Consider the following 24,383-nt stretch of genomic DNA (forward strand, 5'->3'; position numbering starts at 1 on the left):
GATTGAGGTGATTGGGCCGTATCCGGCCCCCGGGCCTTAGGTTGCCTACCCCTGGTCTAGCTCATTATTGTCTACACTGACAATAAACCTTAAGATGTATACAAACTACAGCCTTTAAGACTTAAACATGAGACCCACCTCATCTTGCCCAGTTTACTCAACATCCCTCCTGAAATACAGTCCTGGGATAATTTTTTTTAACTTGTTATTTTGCAATGTTTTAGTTGGCCATGCTGCAATGAAATTGCTTGCCTTGATGCTTTCCTTACCCCCCCCCCCCGGCGCCCCCCATTCCCAGTCCAGTGCTGCAAAGCTAGTTGTTAATACAGACACACACAATTGTCAACTCTGGCTGAAAAAAAGTAGTCTATCTGAATGAGAAAGGCAGCCAGGACTACATTTCAGTCTTTTGGGTTCTTTATTCCAACTGAAAAGTACATTAGGAAAACCACGCGGGCCCACCCATCTTCTATTCAAGACCAGCACAATGCTCTCCATATTGTCACTCGGCAGTTCTACATAAAGAAAGTGGTTGAATAGCCTCTGCCACAGAAAAGCACACACTCAGCTGCCCCCCTTGCAAGGAAGAAAAATAGATATATCCTGGTAAAGTTGGTATGTATTTTTTAAATGGCTCCACCACTTTTAAAGCCATTTAACACAAATTGATTGGAGTCTGCATTTGTCCACTTCCTAAAGTATATATTTATATTTAGATTCCACATTTCCATCATTGAACAGAAGTTAACAACTGAAATGTTTTTTTAAAATAATTAAAATGCCATTTTAAAAAAGGATATGGATATATCCACAAAATTTACCATTTATTAGGTTTTTTTATTTTAAAGATTCCTGTGCCAAGTAGGGGGTTGTCCCGATCCTCCAACTGTCATGAGGTCGGGGAAACCGCCCCCCTTTCAAGATAAAACATACTTAAAAACTGCATTAGTATAAGAAGTCTTTGGCCCCACATTGCATCCCTTTTCCTGCCTGACCACATTAACTTTTCAGTCTTACACTGCTAACCAAGCTCCCTTTTTGCTGTGCTGCAACAGAAGTTAGTCTCAATTGGCCTGAATTAGCCGAGACAGATGTCCGCCATTCCCTGTTCTAGATGGATTCCTTTGTGCCCTTGTTTCACAAGGGCACAAAGATAAGGCTGAGCTTCCCCTGCCTCCAGATCAGCTGCTACAGAGGCCAGGAATACAACTTGGCCTATTAGACGGAGTCTACCCTGGCAATTGGAATTGTCATATCTGTCTAAAATGCAGCCTGCTGGCAGATTTTATGATGGGAATGAAACAAGGCTCAGGAAAGAGATTATACTGGCTTTGCAGTTGCATTGCTAGAGTAAGAGCCATCCTTTGCAATCCTTTTCCTTGGGTGGTGGTGGGGGGCATGCAACCAACAAATCTTTAATACCCGCTCCTCTACTATTTCATTGCTCCTTGCTTGCAAAGTGCAGATCCGCCTGATACTCTGACGTAACGGAGGACTTGCTGATTAACCTCTTCATCCCTTTTCCTGACCGAAGTAGTGCAGGTTTGTCTTTTCTGGTATGGCAGAACTGATATACACCCTACACTCGCTGTGCTAAATTGGCATCCTTCGTCACAACAGCATTTTAAATGCAAAGACAGCTCCATGGGTACCACAAAGGCTGGCATGACCATGCATTTACTGAGAGCCAAAAGAGACTCCTGCACCTGAAGCAATGAGGAGGCAGGCTCGCAAAGGGTGCCTGACCTTCCAAAATCTACAGCAGATACTGCCTCTGCCAACCCTGTGAACCAAAAATAAAAATCCAAAAGCAACAGCTCTCCCCTCAAGCAGCTCTTGGGTAGTCCTGTGTGGTGACTGAGGCTCTCAAGACTCCATAGAAAAGGGGTAGTCAGTGTAGCACCTCCCTAGATGCAGTTGGACTATCACACCCATCATATTTTGACTATAGCGCCCATGCTGCCTGCTGCGAGTTTGGAGTCCAAAAGCTGCTGCAGGTCAGCAGGTTAGAATACAGTTCCTAGGGCATGTTCCTTGCAAGGGAGAAGTTAAAAATCAGGTGATTGTTCAGCCTACTGAAGAGCAATTACCTCTGGACCACCTATCTAAGGAATTAGCAGTGTGATCTGCAGAGATCTAGGAAACAGAAAGCTCTAGGTGAAAAACGCCATTTCACAAAAACTCCTTTTTGCCAGACTCCGAGCTCTCTCCGTCAAAGAACGGAAGGTCCTCTCTATATACAACTGGGCTGTTGGAACATTTAATATACCACTTGGCCATGGTTAAAATGTTGGTCTTCTCTTGACAGAGATCACAGCAGGTGTGTCTGATTCTCTCCTCTACTTAGTGATTGGCTATGTTTTGGCATCATCTTTAGAATTTAAGATATCTTCCCATTTTAAGGCTAAACTAAAAAAAAAAGGAAGTTAAAATTTGTTGTAAACATTTCTTCTTTCTCCAAAGTTTGTACTTCTTTAAAAATCAAGTCCAGCCACTTTTTTTTTTAGTTGAGGTAATTTCTGTGTATTTATCTTTAAAAAGTCCCTTTGCGTGTGACTGGCTAAGACGTGTGCCAATCAGGATGCGATCCAATTGCAGTAGGAGTGCTACCGTGGGAGGGATTGTGCACCAATTCCAGCAGCCGGGCTTCAATTTGCTATTTTCTCAATTTCATCCAAATCGTCTGTATCCAGCTTGTGAATTTTCTTGTCTGGTTGGGGGGGGGGGGAGAGAAAGTGGAGTCAAATCAAGAAAGAACTGGAATTACGACCAGGGATTGCATCAAACCAAATCCTCCTCAGGTTAAAGCAAAAGGTGGGGAGAGGGGTGAGAAACATTTAAAGGCTGACAGCCAAACATCTTTTTCACAATTAAAAGGGAACCTGGAGCAACATACCACTTCACTTTTACAGTAATAACAGCAACAACAATTTTATTATTTGTACCCTGCCCATCTGACTGGGTTGCCCCAGCCACTCTGGGTAGCCTCCCAATGTACAGGATTAAGAGTCGACTGCCTTCCCAGAAGGTCCACCTCCTTTGTTACTGCACAAATCAGTGCTCAAAGCCTCAGAGCACACCCTAATTGGAAGAAGGCAGGTCCACTGTCCTAAGAAGGCAACAGACACCATCTCTCAGAGAGGAAGGGAGTTAGGCACCTTCTGTGCAGTGGGTCCCAGCACACACAATGACAGTCCCCTGGGAACAGAGCCGATGGCATGGCTCTCTGTTCTGGCATTGCCTGCTTCCACAAAAATAGTGGACCGCCTTCTGAGTTGATAACCCCTAAGAGACATTAAATTAGCTTCAGCCAACCTGGTGCCCCCCAACTTTCCACCACCATCCCTGGCCACCAGGGCTGATGGGAATCATAGTCTGATGGCAGCTAGATAGAGGACAGCTAGGTTGGGAAATATTACATTCAATTTCATTTTTTAAAAGGTAATTATTGGGACAACACTGGCAGGCTCTCTCTCAGAGTGTGAGGATTACTGATCTAATCAAATGATTGTGAAGCTTCAATCTGGGAGGGAGAAAAATTCTCCCTGGCCAAGTTGCTTTGGCTGGGGATGAAGAGGCATCACCAACCTCACCTGTCCTCACAAACAGTTTGGACAGAGAGGTTTTCCCAGAGGCTTGTTTCTGAGGATATCCAATCATTATCCGATGGAGATGCGTGGTTTATCCCAAAAGATTAAGGGAGGGGAACCTGCAGCCCTCCAGATGGGTGTTGCACTCTAGTTCCCATCATCCACAACGACTGGCCATGTTGATGGGGGCCGTTGGAGTCCAACAACACCTGGAGATCCCAGCAATAGGGGTTCAAGGTTCTGCCACTCCTCCCACCTTTCTGATGTGGGGTGCAGAGCACCCAGAACCGCACATAATTATTCGACATGGAAGTGCCCTGTTAGGTTGCACAACAGCTGCTTAAGGAAAATGCTCAACAAAAGATGGGGGAAAGAAGCATGGCAGGACGTACTGAAATGTTCCTGGATCCTGTTGAGGATGTTCAAACTGTGCTTGCTGTCCACCATGTTGATGGCCAGGCCCCGCTTGCCAAAACGTCCTGTGCGGCCAATGCGATGAAGATATGTCTCATTGTCTGGATTCCCATCTTTATCCACTGGAAGGTCAAAGTTGATGACGACGGAGACCTGCTCCACGTCGATCCCTAGGGGAGAAGAGCATTGAGAGATTTTGAGAGGACAGCTCGTTCCTTTATAGAAGGAATAAGGTTTATAGCAGCACAGAAGGCCTAAAATGTGCCCTTAAAACATACAAACAAGCCAGCCACCAATTTATTTATTTAAAATCTAGCAGCCTTGTCCAAGTTCTCTTAGCTCTCTTAGTTCTGATTTTTTATTTTCAAAAACAAAATGGAAACGAATCATAAAATCAGAGTTGGAAGGGGTCACAGGAGTCATCCAGTCCAACCCCCTGCAATGCACGAATGGGAGAGGTATTCAGTAGTGCACTAAGGCAACTGTTCCATCAGGGCAAGCATTTTGGTTTGCCCTCTCCTCCCGCACCCCCCATTCCGGGGGTCCTCCTGACCCCGAAGCCAATTTTGGAGAGTACAGGGAGTACACCGTTACCTCGGGCACAGACATTCGTAGTCACCAACACTTTCTCCTTGCCCTCCCGGAAACGATCGATCACCGCGGCACGCTGCTCCACCATCATCTCGCCACTCAAGAGAGCCACCTGGTGACCCTCCTTGGACAGCTCCCCGGCTAGCCAGCCAGCTGTTTTGCGAGTCTGCAAAATGTGAAACAAAAAGAGGAGCACCTCCATTAACACCAACAGAGAGGGGCTTTTTATGGCAAGGGATTTCCACCTCTGCTTAACCCTACATTGGGAAATAAAGGAAGAACTCCACTTAGGCACTTCCTGCCCAGTTCCTCTTTGCATAGGCTCAGCCTCTCCGACATTGAGCATAAGCCTCTTAAACAGGCCTATGTTTCATTCGATGATGCCAGGATTAGACACTCACCCTCCCAGTGGTTCAGAACAGAGCTGAGGTGGAAAAAGCTTCTCTCTCTCTCTCTCTCTGAGTGTGGCATTGGATGGTGTAGGTGCCGATTTAGTTCTTTTTAAAACTGGGATGCCCCCACCTCTTCCCTCAAAGCACTTGGATGCTACTCCAGAAAACTTGGAAAATAATTGTGAATCTGGATACAATGCCCAATAGCTATCCTGAAATATAGGAAGAGATCTGGGGAAAGATCCTGGGAAGTTTCTGGGAACCCATCAAAACTTGGGAATGGAGATGCATACGTATTCCCTATTAGTCTCAGATGATTTCTACAAACTCATCTCCAGGTTGTACTTGACCCTGGCTAGACTTAGTCAAATAACCAACATGGAAATGCAAGACTACAAGTGCCAATATACTACACAGATTTTGGCCATGTCCTCAAATAATACCCTTCTGGACTTCAGTGTTGAAACAAATAGAGTATATAATAGGGCATTTGCTACCAGTAACATTGGGATATGTAAAAGACTGTTTTGTTAAAGGACAGGGAGATGATAACACTTTCCAACAGCTGCCTGTATGGCAAGTAGTTTCAATAAAGAAAAAAACTAATGTTCCAGCATTGGACTGCTGGATTATAAAACTATGGGATGGTGCCAAATGATAAAATCTTACCAAAACAATAAAAGTGAGAGAAAGGAGACAAATTGACCATGAATGTGTTGAAAAACAGTCCCATTATTTAGGAAAATGCTGAATAACACAGTCTGTTGCGAATACTGTAATAGCAAAAGGGCAAAACCTCCACCAAAAATGACTACTATCTCCAAAAATATTTTGCAAAAGGATACTATGTGCTTTGGGGTCTCTGCTGTGCTATCTATATGATCCGCTATTTAGTTGGAAATATTTGTAATTTCTTCCTATACACATAAAAAATGCAAGCCTGCCATAGCACAGCCCCCACTGGAGGATTTGTAGTGATGCACCACTGTTTTGGATTTGCATGAAGCCAAAAGCAGGAGGGGTTGGTGAGCAGCAAACAAAAGAAGGACTCACATGGCAAAAGATCATGGCTTGCGCAATTGTGATGGCGCCATAGATGTTGCAGAGGGCATGGAATTTCTCCTCGCGGCTGTTGCACAGGACGTAATACTGCTTGATGGTGTCCAGAGTCTCCTCCTCCCGCTTCAGCTTGATGATGTTGGGGTCGGGGACAACTTTCTGGGCAAACTTCCACACAGAGTCTTCAAACGTGGCTGAGAAGAGCAGCATCTGGCAGTCTTTGGGAAGCATCCTGAGAAATAGGGTGGGATGGGGTGGGGAGAAAAGTCACATTCTTTCCTCAGCTAGAGAGTCACAGTAAGAACTGAACAACTCCACTGGATCACACCAATGGCCCATCTAGCCAGAGACTATTCTTCTCAACAGCTGTTGACCAGAAGTTCCCAGAAGCCCACAATCAGGGCTTGAAGAGAACAGTCCTCCACTGCCATCTTGGGATCCTTGCTCCCCCAGCAGAGTTTATTCAGAAAGACATTGACAAACTTGAAGGTTCCATTGAGCCATCACTGCTACAACCATCAGCATCTTACATTTTTAAGACTTCTCCTTTTCCATAAATGTGTCTAATCCCCTTTGATTTCTAAACCAGTGACCATTACTACAACCGAAGAAGAGCCTGCTGGACCAGGCCAACGGGCCATCTAGTCCAACATCCTGTTCTCCCAGCAGCCAAACAAGAGCCTGCAGGAAACCTGCAAGTAGGACCCAGGCACAAGAGCCCTCTCCCCTCCTGTGGTTCCCAGCACCTGAAACTCAGATGCATTACTGCCTCCAACTGTGGAGGCAGAGGACAGCCATTGTGAATGGTAGCCATCGATGTAGTAGCACCATACCTAAAATCAGGAAGGATACTGGATGTGGGCACAGCTGCAGCTGCACCACGGAAATCCGGCTTCAAACTGGTGACAAGGCACCCAGTCAATTGTACAAGGAGTCCACCCTTACCTCTGGATGCGGATGCTCTGATCCTGGTGACCTTGGGTGGCTATCATGACATCGGCCTCATCCAAGACAAAGACTTTGATCTTCTTGGGGTCAATGAATTTCAGCTTGGAGCACCAATCCAGGACGGTGCCAGGCGTGCCAATGACAATCTGCTCAGCAATCTTCTGGCCACGCTCCACTATTCATGGAAGAGATCAAGGGCAGATGTGGGGTAGGCAGAACCTCAGCAGACCCAGAAAGGGCAGCACTATCTGCTTGGGAACGCTTTCCTGGGAGAGTCCTGCTGGAGTGACCAAACTATGCTTCGTCTCCTTCCATCTGTGGAAACCAACTCTTCCCCAGCCCCAGCCCCTCACCCCCCAATGTCTAAAATTCAGCATAAAAAGAGCTCATCAATCCTGTCAACCAAAAAACCCACATTTGTAAGCAACCCAGGTGGTTAACTATAGAAACACCAACTTGAGGGGCCAATTGGTCTGGTCCAGATCCTGCTGGCTCAAACTACCGTGTTTCTCATATTATAAGACATGTCTTATATTTATTTTTTCCTCAAAAAAACCCACTATGGCTTATTTTCAAGGGATGTCTTATTTTTTTCCTCCTCCTCCTGCCGCGGCCGGCATTGCTGCTGCGCCTATCACTATGTCTTATTTTCGGGGTATGGCTTATATTCATTGAATGCTTAAAAATCCTGCTATGGCTTATTTTATGGGTATGTCTTAAAATATGAGAAACAGGGTATTATCAGCATCATCTGGATGAGTCCCACAGTCCCACAAACCCTGCAAAGCCTTCCAGTTAGAATTCGGTCCCTCCTGGGTGACTTAATATGCCCTTTTAGACATTTCCTTGCCTGCGTACACTAGTCTGCTTGTGAGCTATTGAGTATTATTCAGTCGGATGGAGTTCACACTCACGTTTGTTGCCTCGAACCGCGTAGGCCAGCTTTAGCTCTGGATAAAACCTGCCCATCTGCTCAATCACCTTCCCTGTCTGAAGAGCCAGCTCGTAGGTTGGAGAGAGGCAGAGACACTGCAAGAGGAAGGAGGCAAGTCTGGCACACTGTCCTAAGGCAAGTGGATGTTATGATGTTACTGTGGCGCAGCCATGCCCACCCTGCAGTGTCCTTCGCCACATGGCCTCAGTTCCTACTGTGCTTGTGGAGTGGTTGCCATTCATTCCCGGGGAGAAACCTATCCCCAGTCCGTTTTCTCTCTCCCTCTCTCCCCCCCCCCCACTTTTATGCATGTCGCTCGGCCCACTTTGCCTTTGGTCCCTTCTATGACTGGCACATGACCCCCACAAGGTTTCCTAAAAGGGAATGTGGCCTTTAAGCTGGAAAAAGGCTTTCAATCCAACTCATTGTTCAGCTGATTGGCCAATTACACTGTAAATAAAGAGGTGAGAGGAGCTCTGCAAAAGTGGCAAGAAGAAGAGGCTATGCTGAAGAGACCCGCTGTTACCTGGGGGTATCTGTGCTCCGGCTCCACTCTGCTAAGCATCGCCAAGACAAAAGCTGCCGTCTTACCGGTACCAGACTGGGACTGTGCAATCAGGTTCTGTGGACTGGAGACACACACCAAAGTGTGTGGGGGGATTATAAGACTTGTGTATATTGGGGGGGGACTATTAAAGCAGAAGCCAGAGCCGAGGTCTCATCGCCAATGGCAGGAACAGAAAAAATGGTCTCATGCTACCAGAAGCATCTTGCTGGGTGGGGTGGAACTGCTTTGCGAGCTTGCCATCAGGTGGGTCACTGTTGCTTACCAGGAGGGTAATAGTGCAAGGCAGCAGGGCAGGTGGCATGGTGCAAACACACCACACCACACCGACCTCCTGACCTGGGTCTGACCACTCCCTTTCCTGGCTGTTGGAGGAACTAGACATGGAGGAAGAGGTTAGTTTCCTTCATGAGCACAAATGACCCCAGGTATGAGATAAGCCAATAGGGGCAGAGTCAGCCAAACCAGTTGCTATGGCAACAGCGAAGTGCTGTTTAGGCAAGTGATTGAGACATGTCACCTCATTAGTCAGTCAGTGTTACATCTTGAATTGCGGGAGCAACAGGAATACTTTGTACTTTGTATATATCTGTATCTACAGAGCCTACAAGCTGTATGTATATATATCAACGCCCAGAACTGTATTACTGAAGCCTTATCCTCTGCAGCAGTAAACTACTTTGGACCTCAAGCTGTTTCTGTGTGGTGAGTGGAACTGGGGACAACTTCTGCTGCGTGGGCATCTCGCCACAGATTCCTAGCACTGGTGACAGTGACACACCTGCCAGGAAGCTCCCATAGCGGCTCCACCTCACTCAGTATGTGGCTTTTGCCTGCTGCCCACAGCACAGGTCTATGCCAGCCCTTTCCTGTTGCAGCAGAAAGCATGAGAACTGCAATCTTTGTCTCTCCCCTTGTGGCACAATAGGGGAACATCGTGTACACCCCAAAGTCACCTCAGCCTGCCCAGTTCCCAAATACCTTATTTGGGATGTTATTTTCTACTCATCAAGGTGCCCGGGCCATTTCAGACATGCCCCGTACCCCACCAATGGCATTTGGGGGAGAAGAGAGGGAAACCCATCAGTGAGGAGGCCATGCGAAGACTGCACTGAACAGGCTTCCAAGTGCATGGCAGCCTCCAGATGTTATGGACTTCAGTAATTGTAGTCCAAAACATCTGGAGGTGCCCTGTTGGCGAAGGCTGGCGCAGAGGCCCCAAGCTAGGGTCAAAAGAGACTAGGTGCAGCCCACCTTTCTGAAGCTAAACAGCTTTGGGTCTGGGTCAGCATCTGGATGGAGACTGGCTGGGAACATCTTCCCTGCCTGTACACTAGTTTGGGTTCCCCCATGAGCAAAAAATAAAACATTTCATCACATCATGTACCAATGTTAAGAACAGACTGCCAACTGCAGCTTCCCAACATGTGTACCCCTGTTAACAGAGTAAACCAGCCTTTGCCACTGAAGCTGTGCCTGCATCTAAAGCTTTGCTTTAGAATCCTTTTGCATCATTTTTACCTCTCTGCCCCAGAACACCCACATGTTGCAGAGGATTCTAGAGAGCACTCTCTGCAGGGTTCACTCGCATTCCTACAGCCGGGATGCTGGAAAATTCCTGTCAGGCCACATTGTGGCGTCGCAAGAGCTACATGTGCCTTTCAAAACACACCTAGCTGCAAGCTGTGCAGGGAGTGGAAAGAGGAAGATCAGAAGTGATGGGCAACTTTACAGGGAAGCTCGCCCACCGTCCCTAGTCTTTGGGCCCCTCCCAGCCTTAAGACTCTCTTGACTCCCTGGCATAACCAGCCAACCCCACACCCGTCCCTAACCCATCAGGCACTACAACAGGCATGTACCAATACATACGGTTCTGCCAGCATCATGGGCAAGGCGTTCTCTTGGATTTTGGATGGTCTGTTGAAACCCAAGGCGTAGACACCCTGCAGCAGCTGTGGCTTCCTACAAGGAAGAAGACAAAAAGGCTAAGCAAAAAGACTGCTAAGGAACAGCCCGAAGGCAGGCACAGCACACTCCTGTGGCAGAAGCAGAGCAGGACTGGGCCTTGCAGTTGTCTTAATAGGAGGCTTGCCGGAACATTTTTTATTATTTTTTTTGCACCTGTGGGTGAAGTTTCTTCCTTTTAGACCTTCTGGGAACCAGAAATAACAGGGATGAGGAACCATTTTTATCAGCCTGAGGGCCACATTCCCTTCTGGGTAGCCTTCTGAGGGCCACATGCAAATGTTGGGTGGGGCCTGAGGGAAAAATGGGCACAGCAACAAAACATACATTATACCATTGTACCATTTCCGAACCATCTGATAAGCCCTAGTTTACACATGGCTGCCCAGCAGCTGGATTTCATGCCTCGCTTTTCTGATGAGAAACTGTGCGTTGGGCAGGAAGTAGTTAACAGGCAGCACCAGAAGCTCAGCAACAGAGGCTATGGATTTGGACACTGCAATCTCAGCAAAAAAAGGCCAGCAAGGCTAAGCCCTATGCTATGTCTTTCCCCAATCCCACGTTTATGAAGGCAAACACTTCCCGGGCCAGTCTCTGCTGAATGCAGTAGCTTTAAAAATGGCATGTTTTTAAAAGTTTTAAAAAGTTAGCTACTGAAGATGCCTTAGAATTTGTGGCAGGAGTAGCAGCAGGCGATGTAATCAAAGAAACAGTTTCCCTTCTGCAGCTTTTCAAAAATAGATTTGACACACCCTTATACCTTGTTAAAATGCAGGTATGGACCTCCCTTTTTAAATACTGCAGTGCCCCAAACCAGCATGAAGCAGAGAGCCTGGAAGCCTCAACTGCAAAAGGGGGCTTTGAACATCCTTGGTAGCCCACTGTATACCAAAGCGAGCTCAGTGGGGAGAAAAGCGTCTAGAGCAGCAATAGCAAAACCTGTGGCCCTCTAGACTTCCTTCTCTGACTGGGAGCTGATGGCTGGGGCTGATGGGTGTCAGAGTCAAACAAAGTTAGCCACCCCAGGCCTGCAGAACGTCCTGCAACCTTGGGTCCCCAGATGTTGTTGGACTACAACATCCATTATCCACAGCCAGCAAGGTCAGCGGTCGGGAATGATGGGAGTTGTAGCCCAGCAAGATCTGGAGACCCAAGGCTGAAGAACATTGGGTTAGAGAAACAATAGCTCAGGGTATGAGTTCATAGAAAAAGGTCTCAAGTTCAATCCCCGGCATCAGGGGAGCAGGTGATGTGGAAGAATCTTCTCAGTCCAAGATCCTGGGGAGAAGACAAACGCTGGGTCTCCTAGATGAGCAAACAGGCTTATCTAGTGTATGGCAGTGTCTTAGGTTCTTTATTATGAAAACTCACAATTCTTTCTGGGGAAGAGTTGCAAGTTTTGCACGCAAGTGCAATCACTGATATCTCCAGGAATGGTAGACAAAGCCTCCCATCTGAAAACCCAGAGAGCTACTACCGATCAGCGCCAACAATACTAAACAAGATGGACCGACAGTTTGACTCCATATAAAGACAGCTTTTTATGTAGGGAAGGACCCTTGGCTCAAGTGACAGACTCCAGTTCAACCCCAAGAATGTCCAGTTAAAAGTGTCAGGTAACAGGAGACAGGAAAAACCTGTCTCAGCCCAAGATCCTGAAGTGCTGCTACTGGGCCCAGAAGGCAGCACTGGGCTAGACGAACTCTCCTCCCTGGTGCAAAGGGAGCTTCCTACATTCTTAAGAACAGCCTTCTGGATCAGGCCAATGGCCCATCTCGTCCAGCATCCTGTTCTCACACTGGCCAACCAGTTGTCTCTGGGTACGTGAGCACAAGAGCACTCTTCCCCTCCTGCAGTTTCCAGCAACCGACATACAGAAGTATCACAGCCTCGCAACAGTGGACCTGTATGGGCTCTGGAAAAGCCCTCTGGAAAGAAGCCAGGCATTGTCTCAAAAAGCCAGAAATCTGCGAAGCTGTGAACTTTTGAGTGTGTTGCCAAGGAGACACGTAGGCTGTGAAGAGGAACCGGAGACTCGACTTATCTGAAGATCACTATAATTAGCCTTGCCTTTGATTTTTCCAATGGAATCCTTTGCTCTCCAAATAGAGAAGAGTACAATCTAACGCAACTTCCCCCAACTTCCCCCCTCTACACGTCTATCAGTTATTATTGTAACCGATTTTAAAAATCACCTTCTAAACCACCATCTTCAATGTGATTTACATATAATTAAACAATTAAAACCACAAATAGAACAAGACTAAAACTCTAACAAGTGGACACTTGTGGCAAAGACCCATTTATTCAGCTGGGAAAGCCTGTTGGAGAAAAAAAAAAAATCAACTGCTTCCAGACTGCCGTTCCACAGAACAGGGGCAGCCACCACACTAAGAGCCCTTGCTCAGAGTTACTGCAAAGTGGGCTCTTGGGACCTTTGAAACTCACAAGAGAAAACTCTGCTGCAGACTGCAACACTCCACTGGAGATATAAGGCAGGGGTAGGTAACCTAAGGCCCATGAGCCACAAGCGGCCCACAGGGGTCGTTTAACCAGCCCACAAGCCGTCCCCGAACCGAGCCACCCACTTGGTGAGTCCCCAAGCACTGCACTAAACTGGTGCAGGGACTCGCTTCCGCAGTGCCGGAAATCACGTCTGCGCATGCTCAGATGCTGAAAATCGCGTCTGTGCAGATGCAGATGCCGAAAATCGCAGCCACGCGTGTTCATGTGCGTGTGTGATCCAGCCCACGGAGGGATGTCCACTGGAGTGAACTGGCCCAGTCGAGGTAAACCTTGCCGACCCGATATAAGGGAAAGGAGGTCTCTTCAGTCGCCAGTTGGTAGCAATCTCCTGAAGGAGGGGCACAAGGAGGAAAGCATCTTTTGCAGCAACAATAGAGCCCTCAGCAGACAAAACCATTCAGCTCCTCAGCAAGAAGCAGGGCCCTTTAGGAGATGGCTGCCTAGAAGATCCTGCAGGAATGGGATGTTACAAAGCAATTAAAGATGGGATCTTCTTATCCAGGTAGATAAAGGGAGGCCACTGGGTAGTGATCAGTGGCAGACCCTAGGTTGTAGCCAATGCTGGTCCAATTCAGAGCAGACCCACTGCAGTTAATGGACATGACTAATATGAAGTTCAATCTTGTCTACTCTGAGTGTATCATAGTTGGATACAACCCAAAGTGTTCGACACCACTGAGCAAACGGATTTCCCAGAAGAGCAACAGAAACAAGTATGTATGGCTTGACAGGAGAAGGCGCATCGCCCTGTGGATAGGGTAAACTGGAACAGTGCAAACTTTGCAGCAGGGATGGGAACCATCATGGTAAAGATCCACTTCAGAGGGAGCCCTCCATATGTTTTTAAGACTCCAACTCCCATGAGCCCCTGTCGGCATGGCCAACCGCCATGGATTATGGGCGCTGGAGTCCAAGAGCATCTAGAGGGCACCTGATGTACTGGAACAGGAAATAAAAGTTAGGGACAGCTGGTCATATTACAGGAGACTAGGGCCAGGAACAGGGAGGATAGAGCTAGCAGGCTGGAAGAGGTATATCCATTGGGAGAGAAGCATGGAGGAAAAACAAATTGTTCCAAGACACCACTCAGCAAATGGAAGCTCAGCCCCACCTACCCATCTCATTTTTCTGCACCTTCGCTGCCCATGCATTGCCATGAAGACTGGTACTCTAGCCCTTTCACATAATGCAGCAACCACACACACACACACACACACAATGTACTAGCCACAGGGAAGGGTGGCGGCGGGGGAACTGGGCATTGGCCACAAAAAGATTCTGATCCAGCTTTAGAGCTTGCAGCGTAATGCCCCCTGGGACAGGAAGGGGAGGAGGGAAACAGCAGTTCCAATTTTGTCCAGCCCCTTCAAAGCTCTTCCATTTGATATCAGGGTGTTTCTCTAGAAGCCCCCTGAATTCAACAGGGCTTCTTTCAAGACATATAAAATGAGGCTGTATCTCTCCTTAGAGAAGATGCAACTCTGTGTGCTTGGCACAGACAGTGATCAACTGTTAAGCCCAGATGCTTTTCATCTTTAAACGGACTTGAACAAAGCCGGGAAAGCCATTATCTACCCACGTTGCCAGCTGCTAATGCAGGGCACGGATTGGCCTCTATGCCACGACCATGACGCAAAGTCTCTCTTCCCTCGCAGCAACGGCAAACTCAGCTCAATTAGGCAACAACTATAATTAGGGCAGCAACATTTATTCAATTACAAAACATTCATTTATACCCCACCTACTAGCCAAAGTTTGAGGCAGCTGACGACATAGTCAAAATAAAATTAAGATGAACTAGAGTTATTAGGGAGATGCAAAATATCTCCCTGCTCCCCTAGCCTCCCATTCTCAGGTGCGTCAAATGCAACTCACACACCTGGGCCATGGCAGGCCTCAGAAGAAATAACTCTAACCTGGAAATGATAGCTGGAGGGGCCAGATGTTAGTCCCTAACAGGCAAGTGGTGCCACAACAGAAACTAAGGGTTGCATCCAATGCTAGTCCCAATCAGAGCCAGACCCATTGAAGATAATAGGCACAAGTAACTGGAGGTCCATAATTTTAACAGGTCTACTCTAATTAGGTATTGGTTGAACGCAACCAAAAAGTCCTCCTGAAATGTGACAACAGAATTTTAATGTTCTATTTTAAACAATGGCAAGGACTTATAACAGGGGTCAGCAACCTTTTTCAGCTGTGGGCCGGTCCACCGTCCCTCAGACCATGTGGTGGGCCAGACTATATGGGGGGGGGGGATGAACGAATTCCTATGCCCCACAAATAACCCAGAGATGCATTTTCAATAAAAGCACACATTCTACTCATGTCAAAACACCAGGCAGGCCCAACAAATAACCCACAGATGCACTTTAAATAAAAGGACACATTCTACCCATGTAAAAACACGCTGATTCCTGGACTGTTCCCGGACCGGACTGAGAAGGCGATTGGGCTGCATCCGTTCCCCGGGCCTTAGGTTGCCTACCCCTGACTTATAATAAAAACTACAGGAGGGTAAGCATTATCTCAAAAGGGTGGTGGGAGTATTTTCTTCCAGAATCGTTTGAGCTATTTTGCTGCATTCCATGAACCATGGTCCAAGCCAGATCTAAAAGCCTGCTTCTGCGACATGAACAATCCAAGCCTAACAATTTGAATCAAGTCCAGAAGACAGTAGATGGCCCAGCCGTTCACATTTTGGAATCAAGCAAGAGGAAATGGGTATCTCTGCCTGCAGTGACACAGTCCAGAATTTCTCCACATCATTCAGTGCAACTTGGAGTCCCACCTCGCACAAATTACACAGCAGCTCCACCAGCCACCCGCTAAGGCCACCTTTTCTGGAGAAACTGGGGCAAGGCTGCGAAGTTCATTTTACCCAATGGGTGCAGGGAAACATGAGCCCACGGCTCAAAAGGGGAAGCTGGGAAAGGCACTTACAGCCGCAGCTCCTCAAAAGACTTCACGGAGTAGAGGGGCGACGTAGGATCTCTCTGCAAAACCTCCACTTGGTTCGTGTTGTCCACCAGGTTGCTGCGGATAAGCTTGTTGAGCAACGACTGGGCGGCTCGGTCCTCTGACAGGAAGCAGCGACAGAAAGAAAGAAAGAAAATGTTGAGGGGGGGGGGCAAGTAGTCTGCAGTTCAATCCCTTGGCAGAAGCAGATCAAAGTCGGCAGCAACTGCCACTTCTGAATTCTGTCAACCGAATTATGGCCTTGTTTGAATGAAGCTGTGTGGAGTAGCAGCATGGAACACCCAAGAGACCTGGGACCAAGTAGCACTATAGTCCAAAACATCTGGAGGGTAGCAGGTTGGCAAGGTTACCCTACAGCGACTCATATTGTCCTCCCTCCACCAAACTTGGCACATTCTTGGTAAAAGCACTTTGGGAAAACTGAAAATAAAAGAGATATGGGTTGTTCCCTAGCGCCTATTTAATCCATATACTGCAGGGATGAACAGCCTGCAGCCCTCCAGAGGTGGTTGGGACTCCAGCCGCAATCAGTTCCAGCCAGCGTGGCCAATGGCCAGGGGTGATAGCAGCTAGATTACTGATATACTGGCTGGATACCTATAACATATGGACTATTACGAACAGCACAAAAAGACCAGAACTGAAATTGGTTCTTTAGGAGTACCGCACAAGGAAGAACTTGGTTCAAAATATGCCGGGCTCCTTTGGAAGAAGGTCAGTGATACACACACACCTCTTCCTCCCTGTAATTTGTGGCTTATACTTTTTCCTTTCCTGGGCCACAATCTAAAGTTCTATGATACCGCTTTAAACACTTTAAGTCCTTGCTTTGCCCCCAAAGAAGATGGTTTAACAAGCCATCTTTTTTCCCAGGGAACTCTAGAAATTGTAACTCTGGGAGGAGAACAGGGGCCTCCTAATAACTCCCAGAAGTTTTCTCAAACTACAGCTCCCAAAGTTCTTTGGTTGGGGGGGGGGGAGTCCTGATTGTTGAAAGTTCTATCATAGTGCCTTAAATGTGCCGTGCGAATGTGGCCTTGGACACCTGTAAAAATAACATCCTTTCAAATCCACTGAACATTATCTGTACTGTGAAGGGGGGCAAGTGAAAGGTGGGGATTCTTGTCCCAGTGGTTGAGATAGAACCAGCAGGTGGAAAAGCTGCTGGCACCATGAATGGAACCCTGGTGGGCTTTGCTTTCCCTCAGGACATAAAAGAATTGGACAGTGACACTTGGCTGCCCAGGCCTGCCAAGAAAAGGAAGCTGTGGCTGAGGCTTGAGCCAGTAGGCTCTTCTTGTGTTCAGCCACTCTACCACCGAGTTAAGGCTCCACCCCTAAAGGAACAAGTAATGCCACTGGTTGATCCAGGTAGGCAGGGAATGGCTCTCCAAGACAGACAGAAGCCTTCATCAACATGATGTGTTCCAGATGTTTTCAACTACAGCTCCCATCAGCACCAGCCGCAGAAGGGAAATGTAGCCCCCATATGTTGTTGGACTACAACTCCCAACATCCCTACCTGCTGGCTATGCTGCCTGCAGTTGATGGGAGTTAGAGCCCAGCAGCAGCTGGAGAGCCACAGGTCTCCCACCACCACCACCACAGACATTTTAACTGGAGATGCAGGGGATTGAACCAGGGACTTTGTATGTGCAACGGGACATGCTTTACCCACTGAGTTATTCCCCCCCCCTGGGTTTATCTTTACTTCCCCCAGCTTGCCCTTTAGGGTCTGAGAGGCTTACCTTTTTCCTCCTCTTCATTCTTCTCCGTATTGTCATCTGTCTTGAGAACTGCTCCTGTGTTTGGACAAACAGTTTACAGTAATTAAACTGAAGCAGAACCATCATCCTTAATGGGTCAAGTGTTTCATGCTGTACCAACAAGCCAAGAAGTTCAAGTAGGCAACTATGCTAGATTTCCAGAGAGTTTTACAGGCTACGTAAAGCCCACAGGCTACATATGCCAATCTCTCACCCATGGAGGCAGGGATTGTTGCCCACAGGGCAGAGGCTCCCAAATCCTTTTCAAAGTGCCCCAAGTATTTCTGGCTGGGCAATGGTTTTGGGTTGCTGCATGTTAATTTGGAGGGGTTGATCAAAATATGCGTTTATCTAGGAATAATGTGGGATGGAATAACAAACGAGGGTAACAGAAAGGTAATTAACTTATTTGGAGCAGAATATATTGATAAATTAATTGGGGTAAATAAACTGAAGAGGAACTATGTTGGTGTGATTTAGGGTGGGGTGCAAATAGATTGAATAAGTTATCTGGAGGAATTTGAATGGGAATACTCGGTTTGAAGTACAGTAGCTGAGTTAAATTCATTACCAAGCGTGATACTGTGGGACTGAGCCGAGACTTGGGAATCACTCTCTTGCTAAAGGAAGCAAGTACTTCAATATTCACTCGCTCCAACTTGCTTTGCCAATTTAACAGCAGCAGCTATTAGGGGGGAGCAAGTCCCAAGTAAACAAACTGAACCTTGTATTCATTTCTGATGCAGCCACTAATTGTATTTCAGGTCTACAGTTACATTTACCACCCACCAACCCCATTTGTACAAATACCTGCCAACTCAGAAGACTGCTTTGTGCATCTGTCATGGTGGCTTCTGGTCCCCAAAAGGTTATGCCACAATATTGTTTGTGTTTAAGTGCCAGCCGCAGAGATTTGTTTTTGTAACCTCCCAGCCAACTTTGGATTCCCTTAAGATTCAGCAGCAGTGGATCTCTGGCCTGCAGCCTTAATCCCGCCTGTGGTTCTAATTAGACCCACAAGAAGGCTTCCCCAAAAAACCACAAGCACCATTCCAACATCAAGGGTGACATCCAGCACAGAGATGTTACTGGGCTTGGCTGACCTAGTGCAACTGAGAGGGCTGCTCTCAGTGCCCGCCCGCCAGCCAGCGAGCAAGCACCCTTTAAGTCATCACCTGCCAAATTTGGCCTGTGGGTGGTGGTGGTGGTGAAGGAGGTAAGGATATGGCCCACCAGCTGATCCAGTTCCCCCACCTGTGCCTTAAGTTGTCCTGCCTTGTACGATTCTAGCTGCAGCAACAGTGTCATGGTTGCCTTTTGCTCCGAGTGCTGCGTAGCAAGAACAGGAAAAGAAAGTAATAGAGAAACAGAAAAAGAGAAAGATTTGGGGGAAAGAGGAAAAGTAGTTGATGGCTTGCTCAACCCAGTAAGTCATGGCTATGCTCACCATTAGAGTCTGGCTTGGATTTCTCTTCCTTCAGGTGCAAGTTGCTCATCTAAAAAAACGAAAACAGAACACATCACCCAGTTTCTTCATCATTATGCTTTGTACATTTGCAGTTATTCTTACTGCCAGCCTGGCATAAGGCAGACCAGTATATCCCCCCCACATTGCGATGGGAAGGTATAAATCAGTTTCTGAAACTTGGGTCCCCAGTTGTTGTTGGACTACAACTTCCATCATCTCTGACCACTGGTCCTAATGATGGGAGCTGTAGTCCAACAACAGCTGGAGACCCAAGTTTGAGACACACTGGTACAGAGGTTGATCAAACGCTGTTTTCCCACTGACAGCGAGTGAGCTGGCAGCAGGTGCAAGATTCTGAACCAGGGGCTCCACAGCTGGAAGCGAAAATCAAAAAGCACATCCAAAACATGGCAATGTGGTGGATGGTCCATACCCACAGAATATTGATTGTCAGCTGGAAAAGACATACAGAAATACTTGGGGAGGCAGGAAAAGGAGAAGAATGTAGTGATGACCACCAATTTCGATGGCTTTCGAATCTGATTAGACAAATTCATGGAAGATAAGCACTTCTATAAACGACTACTACACATAATGGCCGTGTACTACCTCCAGTATTACAGGAGGTATGGCTCCGAACACCAGTTGCTGTGGATCACAAGAGGGGAGAGTGCAGTTGCGCTCATGTGCTGCTTATAGGCTTCCCATAGGCTACTGGATGTTCACTGTGAAATGTGAATTCTGTCACAGATCCAGCTGGGCTCTTCTTAGGTCCTTATGAGGTAACACCCTGAGTGAGCACCTTACAACTGATGCCAAACTCTTGGAAGAGGGTGTCACTGGCTAGAAAAGGCATCCCCAAACTGCGGCCCTCCAGATGTTCTGGCCTACAACTCCCATGCTCCCTAGCTAACAGGGCCAGTGGTCAGGGAAGATGGGAATTGTACTGTAGTCTGAAACATCTGGAGGGCCGAAGTTTGGGGGTGCCTGGGCTAGAATCCTGAACACGGAGGACTCTTAATAGATAAGAGAGGATAAACAACACTTTGTTGCAAATTCTCTAGCCTTCTCCATACTTTCAAAGCACACCCCAGCACAATGAGATCTTTGTCGCAGAATCCAGGCTTGGCTTACAGTTGCTTTGCTTTCCACCCAGTGGCCGAGATAAATAATATGGTCGAGTCAGAACTTTGGGGCAGATTCCTTGCACAAATGCTGACTAAAAGAGCTGGCAGAACCCAGGCAGCTTTGCCCCAATTAGATTCCAAAATGCCATTCAAGTTCTGGTTATATTACAGTCCTTTGGGAATCTGATCAATAAAGGAAAGATGCACGTGGAGAGCAGCTCTAGATCGGCAAAGATGGTAAATTGCCATGCATGCACATGTGGAACAAAAGATACGGGATCCAGTGGTTTCAGCTTCATACTCACACTTATTTAAAGCAATTTTATCCCACTTCAGGTCACTACCAATAATATTTAGCAACTGTATGCTGCAGGGGTGGGAAACCTTTTCCAACCCAAGGAGTCCGTTCCCTTCTGGGCAACCTTCCAGGGGACCACATGCCACTGGTGTGGGGAGTCAAGAGGCAAAAGTGGGCAGAACAGTAAATCTAAACCATGGGTAGGCAAACTAAGGCCCGCAGGCTGGATCAGGCCCAATTGCCTTCTGGAGTGTGCGCATATTATTTTCCTCTCCCTCACAGGCAGCGGCACCTCCTCCCTCCCTCCTCCTGGCTTCTCCCCGCCCTGCCTAGAGGAGGAAGGGGGCTGGGCTTTGTTGGTGCCAGCAGCAGTAGCAGCGCTCAAGTGACCGCCATTTTAAGCAGCCCCTCTCCGAAGCCCTTTCGTGCGCCGCTCATCATCCCTCTACCGCCGCCGCCAGTCCCTGCCACTCACAAGACACAGGTAAGCAGCCACTGGGACTCGTGGTGCTCTTGCATCATTCCCCCCCCCCAAAATATAGTCCAGCCCCCCCACAAGGTCTAAGGGACAGTGGACCGGCCCCCCGCTGAAAAAGTTTGCTGACCCCTGATCTAAACCCTACCTTTGCTCCCTGTGCTACTATGTACACACAACCCTCTCTATCCTCCTTCCAGGCAAGCAAGAGGCATTAGGAGTCCAAGGACACATTTCAGCCCAGCAAAAATTCTCAAAGAGAACATGAAGCAAAGCTTGGGGATGGGGAGGTGACCTGAGGAAAAGCCCTGAGGGTTAGATAGAAGGACCTGGCTCCTCACGACTGAGGAAAGGTTCCCCATTCCAAATTTAGAATGATGAAGGTGGGTGAAGGGTGTCAGACAGTAAGGGACTGCCACCTCTCTTGCTAAAGTGGTGAGCTGCACTATAAATGAGTAGGAGCCCTTTTTTGCAGTGAGCGTTACAGCTTTTACTATTGTGGTTGTTGTAAAAGATAATGGATACTGCAATGGGTTATTACTTTAAAAACAAACCAGTAGCATATTTTGACTAACATAGCATTTTAATTGTATTTTTGTATTTTTGTGAATGGCCTGTGGCCAGCATTTGAAACTCCCATTGTTCTAGGCATATTTTGCAACAAGGGATTTCATTAGCGCAAGCGGTTTCTGAGCTCTGGGCGCAGTGCTGCGCCTAAGATTTCAGATTAAAACTGCAGAGTGGAAGGAAAGGAGGACCTTCTTCTGCATCCCCACTTCCAGCCACTCTCCGAAGACTGGAGAAGAGAATAATAGGAATATTAAGAATATTTGGGGGATGGGCAGGGGAAGCATGGCTTTGTTTTTTTGCAGTCTTCAGATGAGGACTAGACCATGTGAAAAATGAATACAGTGGTACCTCGGGTTACAGAGGCTTCAGGTTACAGACTTCGCTAACCCAGAAATAGTACCTTGGGTTAAGAACTTTGCTTCAGGATGAGAACAGAAATCGTGCAGCAGCGGCATGCGGCCCCATTAGCTAAAATGGTACCTCAGGTTAAGAACAGTTTCAGGTTAAGAACAGACCTCCCAGAACGAATTAAGTTCTTAACTCGAGGTACCACTGTATAATATTTTAGCTGGAGTTCATTCATCTTCAGCTTTGTATTCTTGTTATTAAAAAATGTCTAGACATTGTTGTTGCAGCCACGATTTAAGGTGCCATTTAGCTCCTAGATTTCATATCTCAGTTTCTAACACTGCCTGTGGCTAAACAATAAACAGTAAAGATCTGTACCGGGCACATATCATGACAAATTTGTTTGAATGGGATATGCAGGGTTTTGTTACATAAAATAAGGAAAGTTTCAAGCAGTGGCGGAGGTTCATGCTCTGGCACCAGGGGCGGAGAGCAGCCGGGGGCTCCTCCCTGGAATCTCAGGAAAATACATGTCCTTTCAAAAATGCAGAATTTTACCAAGGCAGCATGGAACACCAGATAAAATGTTAAAAGAAGGTACTGCAACAAGTACAATTTACATTTTTTTGTAATTTGAGTGTTATTTGTACCATGCAGCCTTTTGAACTGATGAAGCTTGTGGCGAAACCTGTTGCATATCCGGAGGACAGGTCTTCCTTCATTTTGCCTACCTGTGTTTATCTCATCATGGTGATGGTTATATAAGACCTACCGAAGAACATTTCATCCAGCTCTTTCTTTCATCCACCTGCGTTAACTTCACCAGGGTGGTGGCAACCTAAGACCAACTGAAGAATTTTCTATCCGGTTCAGTTTTTACAAACTACCATATCTTGAACATTCTTTATTTTTCTATTGGCATCAGGTTGCTGTTCAATGCTTGGACATTACCCACTTGTTGAATGGTTCATTTATTCAGACTTTAAAATGTTCACTGTGCATATTATTCATTCCATATTTTTGGCAGAACTAGTATTGATCTGCACATGGCATTGTAACATATAATACTGTTTCTATTTCAGCTAACTACGTCACACAATTCAGACTGTGGATAGTGTGGTGCAGCAGCTAGAGTAGGCATGGGGACTTGCAGAGACTATTGGACTGTAACTCCCACCAGCCCCCCACCAGCATGGTGAATGGTCCAGGATGATTGGAACTTCAGTCCAGCAACATTTGCAGGGCGCCACAGAGGACGAAGACTGGGGAAGCTAACTTGATCATGATGCTCACTAGCAAGAGTACCTCACAAGGCTGTTGTGACGATAAAATGGGAACTATGCATGCTACCTTAATGCACAAAACGTGCATGTGATGGAATAACAGACAGCATAAGTCTGAGGCTGCTTCCAGGCACCTCCACAGGAAGTTACATTACATTACTACCGTATTTGTTTATATGCCACCTTTCAGCCAAAAAGGCTCCCCAGGTGGCTCACTCATATTGATTGCACTCATATTGATTGCACACCTACAAGCAGTGAAGTGTATGGGGTTAGAACAGTGTTCCCAAAGAATTGCATGGCTGTAACTTCAATTCCGATCGTCCCTGACCACAGGCAAGGTTGACCGGGGCTGGTGGGCATTTCTAGCAAGCTCTATAAGGGAGAGGGGAGAAAATGTGATATAATGGTTGAAGTGTCGAACTAGGACTTGGGATACCAGGGTTCAAATCCCCACTCAGCCTCGAAGCTCACTGGGTGGCTTTGGGCCAGTTGCTTGCCTCTCTACCTAACCTACCTCACAGGGTTATTGCAAGGATAACACGGGGGTGAAGGAGGTGGAGTGGGCCTTTCGTTCCTTGGAGGAAAAGGTGGCGAATTATATGAATGTAATAAATGAATTAATGAATAAATAAATGTGGGGCGTTGGGAGAATGTCTAAGGAGCCCCAAGGTCCATCACACCCACCCCTCAGCCATGGAGATAACCACGTGACCTTGGGCCACCTGCCCTACCTCGCAGGGCTGTTGTAAACCACGGAGGAAACGCGTGGAAAGCTATACATGCTGCCTTGAGAGGAAAAGCGAGTTACGGAAAATAGAAAAAAGCCCCATGATATAAATATTCGCTGAAGAAGGAAGGATTCCCCCCTCCACCTGGGCTTCTCCCCTCCCTGCCTTCTCACCGACTCCGCCGCCGCTTCCTGCTCGTCCACCGCCAGAGCCCAGGAATCCGTCGCCATGCTGGTGCGCGCGAGAAAGGAGCCTCCTGGCTGAGCAGCGATAGCCGCAACGGAGCCGCCGGAAAGAACTGCGCAGGCGCTAACGGAAGTGACGCGCACGGCCCGGTAGAGCCATTAAGAGAGT

At 47.3% G+C, this 24,383-nt stretch overlaps 1 protein-coding gene and 1 non-coding gene across 2 annotated transcripts; both read right to left on the bottom strand.

The window, feature by feature from the left end:
- Positions 1 to 399: 399 nt before the first annotated feature.
- On the bottom strand, positions 400 to 24,325 carry LOC118086437 (ATP-dependent RNA helicase DDX19B). Its single transcript, XM_035118039.3, has 12 exons — positions 24,203 to 24,325; positions 19,177 to 19,225; positions 17,712 to 17,765; positions 15,928 to 16,063; positions 10,363 to 10,455; positions 8,455 to 8,557; positions 7,909 to 8,023; positions 6,992 to 7,169; positions 6,041 to 6,278; positions 4,599 to 4,761; positions 3,983 to 4,174; positions 400 to 2,710 (listed from the first exon to the last, which is right to left on the bottom strand). The coding sequence occupies exons 1-12, from the start codon at positions 24,257 to 24,259 to the stop codon at positions 2,649 to 2,651; spliced, it is 1,440 nt and encodes a 479-aa protein (XP_034973930.1). The 5' UTR covers positions 24,260 to 24,325; the 3' UTR covers positions 400 to 2,648.
- LOC118088061 (small nucleolar RNA SNORA57) lies at positions 17,084 to 17,228 on the bottom strand. The gene has a single exon (XR_004692921.1). It is a non-coding gene; the product is annotated as a small nucleolar RNA SNORA57 (small nucleolar RNA).
- Positions 24,326 to 24,383: the final 58 nt, after the last annotated feature.

This window comes from Zootoca vivipara, chromosome 6, assembly GCF_965207765.1.
Source record: "Zootoca vivipara chromosome 6, rZooViv2.hap1.1, whole genome shotgun sequence".
Classification (NCBI taxonomy): Eukaryota; Metazoa; Chordata; class Lepidosauria; order Squamata; family Lacertidae; genus Zootoca; species Zootoca vivipara.